Consider the following 15,255-nt stretch of genomic DNA (forward strand, 5'->3'; position numbering starts at 1 on the left):
GGAGTCTGCGTCACCAGTGCCTCACAGGAGGCAGAGGGAGATGTGCCTCACACCCAGAGGACAGAGGCAGAGGTTGAAGAGATGTGGCCACAAGTCAAGACGTTCCAGCAGCCTCCAGAAGCCGGAAGAGGCAAGGAACAGTGTGGTCCCGCATACACTTCGCTTTCAGCTCTCAATACTGACTTCAGACATCCAGCCTTCGTAACTGTGAGGGAAAAAACTTCTGTTGTCTTAAGTCATCAAGTCTGTGGTACGCTGTTACAGCAGCCAGGAAACGAAGGCCCCTTGTGAAACAAGCAAGTCAGTTGCCCACCAGATAGTAAGCCTCACCTACACAGAGCTTCCCATCTTGCCGGGTTCCAATCTTAATATATGAATAGAGAGCCAAGAATCCACAGATACTTGAGAAAAGATTCTGATCTGAAGGAAGCAAACATATGCAAAGGAACTTGGAGGGAGAAGAATGCAGAAAGTTTAGGAAAACTTTTGAAAATAATATCCTTGGAAAGTTAAATTATTGTAACCATAATCTTAAGGACAAAGGATTATTTAAAACAATGTTTTTGGGACTTCCCTGGCAGTCCAGTGGTTAAGAATCTGCCTTCAATGCAGAGGATACGGGTTTGATCCCTGGTTGGGGAACTAAACTCCCACATGCCAAGAGGCAACTAAACCCGTGTGCCGCGAAGACTGAGTCTGCACACCGCAAGGAAAGATCCTGCATGCAGCAACTAAGACCTGGTGCAGCCAAATATTACTTACTTAATTATTTTAAATGTTCTTAGGGAAAAAGCTCCTGGATAGAAATATGTGATAAGAGAGCCTTCAAGGAGATGGAGTCTAGTTCCCTGGAGCCCATATGGCCAGCACCCAGCAGCATTTTTTTTTTCAAAAAGCACAGAGAGGGAAAAGCAGGGGGAAGAAGGAAACTTGGCAGACACTACCTCTGCTAGGCAGTCAAGGTCAGCATCAACAGCGGTACATCATGTTGACAGCACGTACCTTGACATATGATGAAATGGTAGTTAACCTCTGAGGTCTTTCTCCCCAGACCCATTAACTCCAGTCGAATCATAAGGAAAACAGACAAATCCTGATATGACATTCTATAGAATTCCTGACCAGAATTCTTTGAAACTGTCAAGGTCATCAAAAACAAGGAAAATCTGAGAAGTTGCCAAAGTCAAGAATAGCCTAAGGAAACATGACAGCTAAACATAAAGTAATATTCTTATGGAGCCCTAGAACAGAAAAAGGAAATTCAGCAAAAGCTAAGGAGACCTGAATAAACTATGGGCTTTAGCTAATAATAATTCCTTAATATTGGCTCATTACTTGTAACAAATGTGTCACATTAATGCTAACCATGGAACTGAGTGTGAGGCATGTGGGAACTTCCTGTGTTATCTTCATAATTTCTTCACAACCTAAAACTGTTCTTAAGAAAATAAAGTTTTTTTTTAAAAAGATGATAATAGATGTGTGAAAGTAATAGAAAAATTGGAAGACAGAGTTGAATAAATCTTCTAGAAAATAAAATGACTATAAATAGATGGGATAGATAGGAAAGGAAAGACAGTTTAAAAGGATTAGACCATTAGACCCAATTAGCTGACAAATAGGAGTCCCAGAAAGAATGAAGAGCAGAAATGAAGGGAATAAAAACATCAAAGAAATAATTCAAGAAGATTTCCCAGAAGGACATACGTTTTCAGAATGAAAGCATCCAGCAAGTGCTAAGTGCTGTGAATAAAAAGAGCAACCACATGAACACATCATTGTGAAACTCCAGACCGATGGTGATCAAGGTGGTAAAAAGTTTCCAAGGATACAAATAAAATCATAGTAAAAAATTATCAGAGATGAGAGACAGGAAATCCAAACAATTGAATTTCTCAACAGCAACGTGGGAAACCAAGAAAACGGGCAAGAGTCCTCCAGATTCTGAAAGCCTTGCATTGAGATAAGGTCAGAAGACAGAGGAGCCACGGTGATCAGAGTCCCTCCTCTGGTCCATTTTTTGATAATGTGCATAAGAGGTTTTGTTGTTCAAAGCCACTGAGATTTGACTTACCCAAACCCAGTGGGTCTCAAAGTGTGGTCCTCTGATCAACAGCATCAGCATCACCTGGGACCTTGTCATAAACTCAAATTCTCAATCCCACCCCAGGCCTCATAAAGCAGAAACTCTAGGGGGTGGGGTCCAACAATCTGCATCTTAAGGGATCCTCAGGTCATTCCATGTGCACCCAAGTTAGAGCACCACCCACCTAACCTCTCCAGGTACAGATAGTAATCTGGCTAACTGTGTAATTTTTTTTAATTGGAGTATAATTTCTTTACAATGCTGTGTTAGTTACTGCCATACAACGAAGTGAATCAGCTGTATGTATACATAGATCCCCTCACTCCTGGACCTCCCTCTCATCCCTGTCCATCACACCCCTCGAAGTCATCACAGAGCACCAAGCACTTACATATCCTGCTGCTGCTGCTGCTGCTGCTGCTGCTGTTGCTGCTGCTGCTGCTAAGTCGCGTCAGTCGTGTCCGACTCTGTGCGACCCCATAGACGGCAGACCACCAGGCTCCGCCATCCCTGGGATTCTCCAGGCAAGAACACTGGAGTGGGTTGCCATTTCCTTCTCCAATGTGTGAAAGTGAAAAGTGAAAGTGAAGTCGCTCAGTCGTGTCTGACTCTTAGTGACCCCATGGACTGCAGCCCACCAGGTTCCTCCGCCCATGGAATTTTCCAGGCAAGAGTACTAGAGTGGGGTGCCATTGCATTCTCCATTGCATATCCTATGACCCAGCAATCTAAGTGCCTGAATTAGAGAGACTTGGGTAGAGTGTTCATCTGCAGCATTGTTTACAATAAAGAATAAGCAAAGATAGCCTAACTGTCACTCAAGGGGAGGATGGAAAAATAAAATTGTGGTTTATTTATATCATGGGACTTCCCAGGTGGCGCAGTGGTAAAGAATCTGCCTGCCAATGCAGGAGACACAGGAGATGTGAGTTTTAAAAGGCTGATAAACATAGCACTGCTGCTGCTGCTGCTACGTCGCTTCAGTCGTGTCCGACTCTGTGTGACCCCATAGACGGCAGCCCACCAGGCTCCCCTGTCCCTGGGATTCTCCAGGCAAGAACACTGGAGTGGGTTGCCATTTCCTTCTCCAATGCATGAAAGTGAAAAGTGAAAATTGAAAGTGAGGTCGCTCAGTCGTGTCCGACTCTTCGCGATCCCATGGACTGCAGCCCACCAGGCTCCTCCATCCATGGGATTTTCCAGGCACAATGTGACTTTAAAATTTTTTTATCAGATTATCTTTATTGATTCAAATTTCTAAGATAATTTCATCTGCAATCACTCAAGCTATTTCTATAATTTTAGGAAGAGCAGGTTTTATATCAGAAGAAACAATGTGGGTTTTTTTTTTAATATTTGTCTTATTTGATTTTTGAATGCTTCGGTGCAAAGCTTTGGGCCTTGTGGCTCCTATTTGAGACAGGCTTACCTTATCAGTGATTAAAAAAAAATTGGCATACAAAATATATGTTTACCTGATCTGTAGGATTACTAGATAAAATACAAAATGGCCAGTTAAAATGAAATTTCACATGAACAATGAATAATTTTTTGGTATGTCTCATGCAGTATTTGGGATATGAATGTGTGCTAAGTCGCTTCAGTCCCATCCACCTCTCTGCGACCCCGTGAACTGAAGCTCCACATGCTTCTCTGTCCATGGGATTCTCCAGGCAAGGCTACTGGAGTAGGTTTCCATGCCCTCTTCCAGGGGATCTTCCTGACCCAGGGATCGAACCCTCGTCTCTTGTGTCTCCTGCACTGGCCAGTGGGTTCTTTACCACTAGCGCCACCTGGGAAGTCCAACTGGGATATGCTAATACTAAAAATGTATTTCTTGTTTATCTGGAATTCAAATGTTAATGAGTATCCTGCATGATTATCTGCTAAATTTCACAACATTCAGTTCAGTTCAGTTCAGTTCAGTCGCTCAGTCGTGTCCAACTCTTTGCGACCCCATGAATCACAGCACGCCAGGCCTCCCTGTTCATCACCATCTGCCGGAGTTCACTCAGACTCACGTCCATCAAGTCCGTGATGGCATCCAGCCATCTCATCCTCTGTCATCCCCTTCTCCTCCTGCCCACAATCCCTCCCAGCATCAGAGTTTTTTTCCAATGAGTCAACTCTTCTCATGAGGTGGCCAAAGTACTGGAGTTTCAGCTTTAGCATCATTCCTGCCAAAGAAATCCCAGGGTTGATCTCCTTCAGAATGGACTGGTTGGATCTCCTTGCAGTTCAAGGGACTCTCAAGAGTCTTCTCCAACACCACAGTTCAAAAGCATCAATTCTTCACTGTTCAGCCTTCTTCACAGTCCAACTCTCACATCCATACATGACCACAGGAAAAACCATAGCCTTGACTAGACGGACCTTAGTCGGCAAAGTAATGTCTCTGCTTTTGCATATGCTGTCTAGGTTGGTCATAACTTTTCTTCCAAGGAGTAAGCGTCTTTTAATTTCATGGCTGCAGTCACCATCTGCAGTGATTCTGGAGCCCCCCAAAATAAAGTCTGACACTGTTTCCACTGTTTCCCCATCTATTTCCCATGAAGTGATGGGACCGGATGCCATGATCTTCGTTTTCTGAATGTTGAGCATTAGGCCAACTTTTTCACTCTCCTCTTTCACTTTCATCAAGAGGCTTTTTAGTTCCTCTTCACTTTCTTCCATAAGGGTGGTTCATATGCATATCTGAGGTTATTGATATTTCTCCTGGCAATCTTGATTCCAGCTTGTGCTTCTTCCAGCCCAGCGTTTCTCATGATGTACTCTACATATAAGTTAAATAAGCAGGGTGACAATATACAGCCTTGACATACTCCTTTTCCTATTTGGAACCAGTCTGTTGTTCCATGTCCAGCTCTAAATGTTGCTTCCTGACCTGCATACAGATTTCTCAAGAGGGAGGTCAGGTGGTCTGGTATTCCCATCTCTTTCAGAATTTTCCACAGTTTATTGTGATCCACACAGTCAAAGGCTTTGGCATAGTCAATAAAGCAGAAATAGATGTTTCTCTGGAACTCTCTTGCTTTTTCCATGATCCAGCAGATGTTGGCAATTTGATCTCTGGTTCCTCTGCCTTTTCTAAAACCAGCTTGAACGTCAGGGAGTTCACAGTTCACGTATTGCTGAAGCCTGGCTTAGAGAATTTTGAGCATTACTTTACTAGCATGTGAGATGAGTGCAACTGTGTGGTAGTTTGAACATTCTTTTGCATTGCCTTACTTTGGAATTGGAATGAAAACTGACCTTTTCCAGTCCTGTGGCCACTGCTGAGTTGAACTATGGAATGCAGTTCGTGACATTGTGCAGGAGACAGGGATCAAGACCATCTCCATGGAAAAGAAATGCAAAAAAGCAAAATGGCTGTCTGAGGAGGCCTTATAAATAGCTGTGAAGAGAAGAGAGGTGAAAAGCAAAGGGGAAAAGGAAAGATATAGGCATCTAAATGCAGAGTTCCAAAGAATAGCAAGAAGAGATAAGAAAGCCTTCTTCAGTGATCAATGCAAAGAAATAGAGGAAAACAACAGAATGGGAAAGACTAGAGATCTCTTCAAGAAAATTAGAGATACCAAGGGAACATTTCATACAAAGATGGGCTCGATAAAGGGCAGAAATGGTATGGACCTAACAGAAGCAGAAGATATTAAGCAGAGGTGGCAAGAGTACACGGAAGAACTGTACAAAAAAGATCTTCACGACCCAGATAGTCATGATGATGTGATCACTAATCTAGAACCAGACATCTTGGAATGTGAAGTCAAGTGGGCCTTAGAAAGCATCACTACGAACAAAGCTAGTGGAGGTGATGGAATTCCAGTTGAGCTGTTTCAAATCCTGAAAGATGATGCTGTGGAAGTGCTGCACTCACAACATTACTTACCTGAAATTATCAGCGTTCTGTAACCAACATGACTTCTCACTCCCTCGAACGCTAAGAAAATAAACATCTATTTGCAATCCATACAATGATTCTCTCAAAGAATACTCCAGTTTGTCTCCCTAACTATCCAGATAGGCAGAAAACATACTGCCGGGGTTCTTTAAGCCCTGCTACTTACTTTCATCCATGATTTTGCTTGTTTTGTTTTGCCTTGTGGGGGAGGCAGAAAGGCCACCAAACAGAGAGGAATAATATATGAACCAGGCAATTTGTAGTTAGTTGAATCAAGAAATCTAATAACGTATTCCAGTCTGTCTTAAATTAACTGTATAATAATCTCTGCTGCAGCCTTCTCACCTGAAAAATATAGAAACTATCTTTGCCTAATTCTCCTCAAAAGAATCTTTGAAAGTTCACTGAAATGATGTCAGTAAAAGTACTTTGTGTAAATCACTTCCTACATGTCCGACTCTTTGGGACCCTGTGGACCGTGGCCTGCCAGGCTCCTCTGTCTATGGGATTCTCCAGGCAAGAATACTGGAGTGGCTTGCCATGCCCTCCTCCAGGGGATCTTCCCAACCCAGGGATCAAACCCACGTCTCTTAAGTCTCCTGCACTGGCAGATGGGTTCTTTACCACTGGTGCCACCTGGGAAGCCCAGAGACGCTCTTGTTGTTCGGTCGCTCAGTCATGTCTGACTCTTTGCAACCCCATGGACTGCAGCACACCACGCTTCCCTGTCTTTCACCATCTCCCGGAACTTGCTCAGACTCGTGTCCATCGAGTTGGTGATGCCATGCAACCATCTCATCCTCTGTTATCCCCTTCTCCTCTTGCCTTCAATCTTCCCCAGCATCAGAGTCTTTTCCAAAGAGTCGGGTCTTCGCATCAGGTGGCCAAAGTATCGGCGCTTCAGCATCAGCATCAGTCCTTCCAATGAATATTCAGGGTTGATTTCCTTTAGGATTGACTAATTTGATCTCCTTGCAGTCCAAGTGACTCTCAAGCGCTATAGTTTCAGAGGAGCTATAGTTCCGTAAATTTTTGAGGTAATATTACATCAGAAAACTGCAACCAGATACTAAAACAAAGATAGCCCTTTTTTTGCTAAAAAAAAAAAAAACCTAATTATGAAATTAAATGTTTTAAAGTTTTAGTCAAAATATCAAAGGAGATGATTTTGAAATACAATAGAAATCATTTTAAAGTTCATTTAAAACAAGTCAAATACATTTTTTTGTATTTTTGATTTTGAGAAATCAAAATACATTTGATTTGATTTTGAGAAATCTGATACATTTCTTTTTTAAAGAGAAGTAAGGAAAAATGCCCTACTCGATATTAAAACATAAATACACAAAAAGTAAAAGAGACTTCCCTAGTGGCACAATGGTTAAGAATCTGCCCGCCAATGACAGAACACAGGTTCGATCCCTGGTCCAAGAAGTTTACACATGCCAAGGGGCAACTAAGCCTGTGTGCCACAACTCCTGAAGCCCACGCTCTAGGGCCCGGCTCTACAAGGGAAGCCAGTGTAGTGAGAAGCTCGTGCACCGCAACTAGAGAAAAGCTTGCGTGCAGCAATGAAGACTCAGCACAGCCAAAAAATAAAGTAAAAGAAAATGGTATCGATGCAAGAAGCAGACAAATAGATGAAGTGAATAGATATCCTGGAACAGACCTGTCTTACTCACAAGCCAATAGTTGATGAGAAAATTATTTGGGGAATATGTAGTGTTAAACAGTGGTTTTAGAGGAGCGAATGAAATGAGTTCCTTACCTCACACTTTACACCAAACTCAACTCCAACTGGATGTAGAAGAAAGAAAAAAGAAATATTAATACAACTGGAAGAAAATAGCAAACATTCCTCTAGTCATTGGTAAAGAGAGGATTGTACAATCTCTGAAACAGATGGACAAAATCACAGAACTTTTTCAAATAGATTCAACTACATAAAAATAAAAATCTTTGGTATGCTAACAAGGAAAATTAGAAAGCAACTAATAGAAGTGTTTGAACTTTGAATAAAAGATTAACATCTTTGATAAAGTATGTTTATAAATCAAAATAAAATATGTGGTTTAGGGTGGTTATATGAGGTTAAACACGAAACATTCACAGGAAAAAGAGTGAATTAACAAACACATTCAACCATGTTAATTATCCAATCAATAATCATAATTTAAAATAATCTACCATTTTTTACCTTAAAAATCAGCAAAAGTTCTCATTTTTAGTAAGAAGACTCAGTGTTGGTAAAAGTGTCTGATGCACAGTGCTGGTTGATGATCAGCAATGCAATGGAAAGTCACATGGGCAATAAGCAGAAATAATTTTTCTGCGTTCATATTATTTTGATCTAGTAATTCCATTAGAATTATCCTAGATTTTACTAGATTATTCTTATCCTAAATTTTACTAGATTATCCTAGTCCTAAATTCAGGAAATTTATTCTAAGGAAATTGTCCTTTTAAAAATGTATAAAGATGTTCATCACAATGTTTTTAAAATACTTTAAAAATTGAAAACAATATGGAAATGATACAGCAAATTATGGCACAACTACTCAGTGGAATTTTTTATAGCTATGTCAAATTCTGTTTATAAAAGTGTTTGTATTAGCATGCAAAATGTTTATGCTATAATGGGATTTGCCAGAAAAAAAAAATCACAGCAATTATGTAAAAAAATTCTAAGCCCAGAATCTGTAAAGAAGAGACAACATGCTGGTTATCCTTTTATGGATCTTCACTTGTGGCTACTTTTTCATTCTTTTCTATTTCTCCATATTAAAAATTTTATTGTGGAAAAATGAAATTAAGCAATTAAAATTTTCCATGTGTGCATGTGTGTGTGTGTGTCCGTGAGAATGTGCACGTTTATGTCGCTGTGTGTGCGTATACATACGTCTCTGTATGTGTCGGGGTGTTTCTATGTGTGCATGTGTGTGTGTGTCCGTGAGAATGTGCACGTTTATGTCGCTGTGTGTGCGTATACGTCTCTGTATGTGTGTCGGGGTGTTTACATGTGTGCATGTGTGTGTGTATGAGCATCTGTGAATGTATTTGTATGTGTGTGTGTGTGCACGCCCACACCCACACCTCCCGTCCTGTGTGCAGGTCCTTCGGAGTGCTGCTATGGGAAATCTTCTCTCTTGGATACATGCCATACCCTAGCAAAAGCAACCAGGAAGTCCTGGAGTTCGTCACCAGTGGAGGACGGATGGACCCACCTAAGAACTGCCCGGGGCCTGTGTATGACTCTGAGGATTTTCTACAATTTACTAAGCACAATTTTCCTTTTCAAAAAATATCTGCAGCCACATATGCTTTTTGATTTTCAAGATGAAGGAACAGATGGCTGGCCTCATTTAATATGCCCCAAGATAGGAGTGTGCCTCTAGTTTCAATGAGATGGTTTATTCTTCCTGCCCCTTGACAGCAATAATGCCACACCCCAAAAGGTAGACATTGTCTGGACGGAGGCTGTGGACTCACCAGGTTCACTCACCTCAGGCACCTCCTAGGTCTGTGCTGTGGACTCGTCCCTGCTGCCGTACTCCACAGGTCTTGAGTCTCCCTGAAGTATCTCTATTCCCTGGGTTTTCTGCGGTCTTATGTGTCTCACCATGGACTCCATGCAGGCCGCAGGGTCGCAAAGAGTCAGACACGACTGAGCGATTGAACTGAACTGAACTGATCTGTCTCACCTCGTTCCCACAAACAAGACGGGAAATACAGTTAGAATATTCTTTCCCAGACGTGACCTTAATCCAGGAATGGAACAAACGAGCCCTGTATGATACCTTCACACCCTGCCCATCAGCAGAGGGCAGCACGTGCAAACACGGGGGCAAGATGAGTCCCTACCCTAGAAGACAGTGCTATTCCAGTCCCATTAGAAAAGCACTGAGGGGGAAAAAATGTATTTTTCATCCCATTTTTCTTGATTTTAATTTATGCCCGTGTTCTTTTAGATACCGGATAATGACCCAGTGCTGGCAACATCAGCCTGAAGACAGGCCCAACTTTGCCATAATTTTGGAGAGGATTGAATACTGCACTCAGGTATACACATCCCCCACCCCCACCCCGCCACCTCCTTCAGCTAGTATTTATATGGAAAAGTCTTGAAGATGGCAAATACCAAAATGTGAAATAATAGTTACACCAGCCAGGAGAAATGAGTTATGCTCTTAAAGACCAATGTTAATTATCTATAAGTACAATGAGTGGTATCTCAGTCTGCCTGTTTTGTAAACAAATACTAGTTGCTGTCGCTTAGAGGAGTTGAGCTGGGAGAGGGTCTGTCCAAGCCACGCAGCTTCCCGCAGTCCTGCTGGTCCCTGTCCAGATTCCACTCCCACTTCTGTCAGTAAGGACTGCATGTTTCCTGTTTTGATGTTAATAGAAATGGGGTACATTTTCAGCAGATGACTATGCCCTCTACCTCCTCAAGAGTGGAGGCCGTCAAGTGAGAGCCCCGGCCCCCGATTTCCTCCATGTCTGCACCGTCCTCGGTGGAGGGGTGTGCTCCCTTACTTCAAGGTCTCAGGGGCCTTCACAGCCGACACTTCTCACCTCCAGGCTGCGTGAATTTTCTTTCCCTCTTTTTTTGCCTCTCATTCTGCCAGGATATCAGATTCTGGAGAACCTTTTAGAAGTCAGACAACAAACCACTACCTCTCTAAATTCCCTCTCCTCTTAGTTGTGGCAATAGACCTACACATTTTCACACTGGAGTCATCTCCTGTCCTCATGATTCCATTCTTTTGGGTTCTTTGAGCTCAGAAGGCATTTATCTATATAGACTCAAGTTATTCGGGGTTTTTTTGTTTTAGAGAACTTGATGTTCAGTGGCTTTTAGGTTATTATGTTGTAATATTAATGGGATGCATCCACTTAAGTACATATACTTTGGAGTAATTTTCTTCTCCAAAGTACATAAGATCCCTCTTAAAAGCTGGGAGCTCTGTACAAGCATATTTTGAATGACTCGTTCTAGAAATTAATAATTAATAGGGAAGGAACGAAAGACTAAAGCAGATAGAATTAGAAGGTAGTTATTTTTTATGCTTAAACTTTTTACTGATGAATACTGGACCTATGTGCTTTTCTATTAAACGGAAATAATGGTTTTCCCAATTTGCACAAAATAGTACAGGATTAAGTTTCCCCAACTTTAAGCTTTCTTCCACAAATCTTCCTCAAATCTCTAGCAACTGCCTTCTGCTTTTCTATATCAGTCTGTCGCTGTAAAAATGATCTAGCACAGAGTTGATTTTGTAAGTGGTTTTCCTCAAAGCACATCAGTATTTCCTGGGTTTCATCAGATCCAGACTTGTTGAAAAACCACTGCATTGTGATATCAGCATATGTAATGGAAGTGATGATATAACCCAGAAACGTTATGATCAAGTGCAGCCTCCATCCAAAGGTGAGGGAAATGCTGGGAGAACCAGAGGTTAACCTTGTCAGCCAGCATGGTGTGTCCTTCCTCCCTTCTCCTCCCCTCCTTTCACTCTCAACAGACATATTTTGAAGTCAAACATGCAGATTTTTTTTTGTAAGTATTTCACTGGGAACTGGGCTTCCCTGGTGGCTCAGAGGGTAAAGCATCTGCCTGCTATGTGGGAGACCTGGGTTCGATCCCCTGGTCGGGAAGTTCGCCTGGAGAAGGAAATGGCAACCCACTCCAGTACTCTTGCCTGGAAAATTCCATGGCCAGAGCCTGGTAAGCTACGGGGTCCATGGGATTGCAAAGAGTTAACACATGACTGAGCAACTTCACTTCACTGGGAACAGACGGTAACCATTTTAAAAACTAATTTATAATTTTTTGAATCCACTCCTCTGTAAGTTTTGCCTAAAGCTGGTCTCTGCAAAGCCTTTCTTTCCTGAGTCCACTCCCCTTCCCCAAGCAGTGCGGCCGCTTCCGGGCCCCCTGTCCCAGCACGCTCTTCTGTAACAGCGCCTCTCCTCTACGAAATGACGTTTTCGCATGTGCTTCTTATTCTCCCGTGCTTACAAATTAATATATTCCCAGTAAACCCTGAATGGTTTCCTCATCTGTGAAGTAAGTTTGGATGACATCATCGCTAAGGTTATCTTCCCATCCACACGTTTGGCTTGTGCTTCAAAGTCTCCACCCGTCCATCTCTCCCGCCTGTAGGACCCAGATGTGATCAACACCGCTTTGCCGGTTGAATACGGGCCCCTCGTGGAAGAGGAGGAGAAGGTGCCTATGAGGCCCCAGGACCCCGAGGGAATCCCTCCTCTCCTGGTCTCGGCGGCCCAGGCCAAGCGAGAGGAGGGCCGCGAGCCGGCCGCCCCCGCCGCTCTGCCCTCGGCTCCGCCCGGCAAGGCCGGCAAGAAGCCCGCGGCCGCGGAGGCCTGTGTCCGAGGCGGCGCCCGGCCGCCGGCCGTGGACGGGGGACACGTCAACATGGCCTTCTCGCAGTCCAACCCGCCCTCGGAGCTGCCCCAAGTCCAGGGCTCCAGGAACAAGCCCACCAGCCTCTGGAACCCCACCTACGGCTCCTGGTTTACAGAGAAACCCACCAAAAAGAACACTCCACCGGCCAAGAAGGAGCAGCGCGAGCGGGGGCCCCCGGGCGGCGAGGGCGCCCGTGCCGTCCCGGCGCCCGCGCCCGCCGCCCGCCGCCCGGGCGCCTCGCTGCTCCTCGAGCCGTCGGCGCTGACCGCCAGCCTGCGGGACGTGCCTCTGTTCAGGCTGCGCCACTTCCCGTGCGGCACCGTCAACTACGGCTACCAGCAGCAGGGCTTCCCCCCGGAGGCCGCCCCCGGCCCGGGCCGCTACGAGGACCCCGCGCCCAAGAGCCAGCCTGCGCCCTGAGCCCCAGCTCGGCCCGGGGAGGGACAGGTAACGGCTCCTCCGCAAACCACTGACCAAATGTCACTCTTCATTCTGTGCCAACTTGTTTTGAAGTGCCACATCAAAAGCTGTGTTTTCAAATTGCTTCTAGAGGTTCGGAGCACGCGTTCATCCCAGTCTTGCAAAAGGAGAACATCTCATTAAGAGGAGCGATCAATGCGAGGCCGGGCCGCGGCTGCGTAGGGTTCTGACGGATGGCTGGTGTCCACCTGCTCCTGCTTCTTTCCCTGTCCCGCGTGCTCTGCTCCACGCTCGCAGAGCTAGCCACTCCTGTGTTTGCTAGTCGGAGTCATAGGTTTTCCCCTGGTCAATGTGGGCCTGGACCACTTGAGAGCAGAGGGAACAGAAATAAAGTTCTCTGTAGTGTCAGCGTGGGGACATTCTTTACTTGGAAAAGAAAAATCATAGACAACTCACTAGATGGTCACTGTGGAGGCTGGGTGCTTTCACTTGTGCTGTGTCATCGACGATCATATCATAAAAATGTGGTGAATAGTTAGAGTAGTAGAGAGAAAATGTGTATACACTCACCTGAATGAATCACAAGTACTCAGAAGCGCTTTGAGGATGGTAAGATCCAGAGAGTCCAACATCCTGGTAATATACCTCAAGCCTTAAGAAAACCCTCCTACTAACGGTGAACAGCAGAGTGTGAGGTTTCCTATTGCGTTGAAAATTTGAGATTTAAAATTTTAATTACTTATTTTAAAACTTAGCACTAAAATAAACTCCGATGATATAATTTAAAAAAAAATTTTTTTAATGTAAGCAACAGTGATACATCGACGCATAAAAATGTATCCATTCATGGGCATTAGTGTCACACTTTCTAACAATTTCAGTCATGAAGGTTACCAAGTTGAAGTTTCTACTCCTGGAGATGAATCAGGGGAGCAGCAGGCCCTTCAGTGGTCCTAAGGAGAGGTATTGATTCAGTATCCTTCCTTCCAGGCTTCACCCCAGTTCCGGCTCCTTAATAGTGTGTGATTCTAGCACATATGGGAACAGAAATGGACTGAAACACAAGGTATAATCTGTATACCTGTCAAATACGGAGTAAAACAGTTTTGTTCTCTGGGTGACATGTAGTGAAGGAATTAAGGGACACGTGAAGTGCTGAGGTTGGTAGTGACATGTTACAAAGAGAGTTCTGAACTTGGTTTTCACACGTGAAATTTATCTCCATTGCAGACAAGTTGGGAATCTGTTAAATCTTACACACAGACATATGCGCTGATGCTTTATCAGAAAGTTTTCATCTCTTTCTTTCTGCTCCCCTCAATTCTCTTTCCCAGTTGCATTTCTGGTGGTAGCTGTGCCAGAACCTCACTTTGGGACAAAAGCATTTTTTATCACTTGTTAAGCACTAAAGATTCCCAAGCAAAAGGACTGTGTCTATCCACCTTGCCCTGCCTTCTCAACTCCACTTGCATCAACAGTCTCATCTGGACTCAAGGCCATTCTGTTCTAAGCCAATACCAGACCAGTGAGTGTGATTCCCCTATGGCAGAGCCTTGCCCAGTCAGTAGTTCTTCACATCTTGAGAAGCTCAGATACCTTGGAAATCGCTTTTCTTTATCTTCCTGACTGCCAAAAGTATCTTCATTGGACACACATGAAGATCTCAACAATGAATTCATCTCTAAATACTTGTATCAATAAAGTTTTAGCTCATGCCCGGCACAAAGTAAATAGTCTAATTATATAACCATTAACTCATAAACCACCTGAAGGTGTTCAAGAATCACACTTTGAAAGATATCCTCCTAAAAGGATGACAGAGCAACAGTCATAACAAGAACAATTTTACTTCATATTTGTGACACCAGTAACCAATTAAACAGGGAGCATGCTACGTGGTTAAATAGCCAACTCTTTCATTAACAAGGGAAAAATCTTCTTCTTTTCTCTTCTTAAAAACTACACATCCACTACATTTTCAGGTTGTGCCTTACTACCACGGAGATTGATTTGTTGATTCTCTCTAATCGTCTTTATTGGTATCAGTTTTCATGTAAATGGTAGTCCAGTCTTAAAAGCCTGTATACATGGATAATAAACAACTCCACACTGAGATATGATGACCTCAAGATGTTTCATTTAACTTGCTAATCGCCCAGGTATCAGCACTCCTGCCATATGGCTCCAGCAATTCATACTGATGCTATGGACTCACATATTTATCAATTATGATGGAAAATTCCACCTAGAACATGGACAGGCACAATTAAAGTCTGTAGAAGTTACATTAATTAAGCCATAAGCTAGTATAATTATTCATGTTCCATATCTATAAAGAAGCTCATCATAAGTTCATAATCATTCCATTGGGAAACTGACAATTTGTGAGGAATGACTAGTTTATCAATAGGCGGTACTTCAATA

The 15,255-nt window shown here is 43.4% G+C and overlaps 1 protein-coding gene across 1 annotated transcript in view; it reads left to right on the forward strand.

Moving 5' to 3' along the window:
- The window catches only part of ALK (anaplastic lymphoma receptor tyrosine kinase), a 728,920-nt gene extending 715,679 nt beyond the window's left edge, over positions 1 to 13,241 (forward strand). Inside the window, exons 27-29 of the mRNA XM_018055482.1 lie at positions 9,096 to 9,230; positions 9,953 to 10,043; positions 12,148 to 13,241. Of these exons, the coding sequence (XP_017910971.1) occupies positions 9,096 to 9,230; positions 9,953 to 10,043; positions 12,148 to 12,831 (910 nt within the window). The 3' untranslated portion in view covers positions 12,832 to 13,241. The remainder of the gene's footprint in view (positions 1 to 9,095; positions 9,231 to 9,952; positions 10,044 to 12,147) is intronic.

The sequence above is a fragment of the Capra hircus genome, chromosome 11 (assembly GCF_001704415.2).
Source record: "Capra hircus breed San Clemente chromosome 11, ASM170441v1, whole genome shotgun sequence".
Classification (NCBI taxonomy): Eukaryota; Metazoa; Chordata; class Mammalia; order Artiodactyla; family Bovidae; genus Capra; species Capra hircus.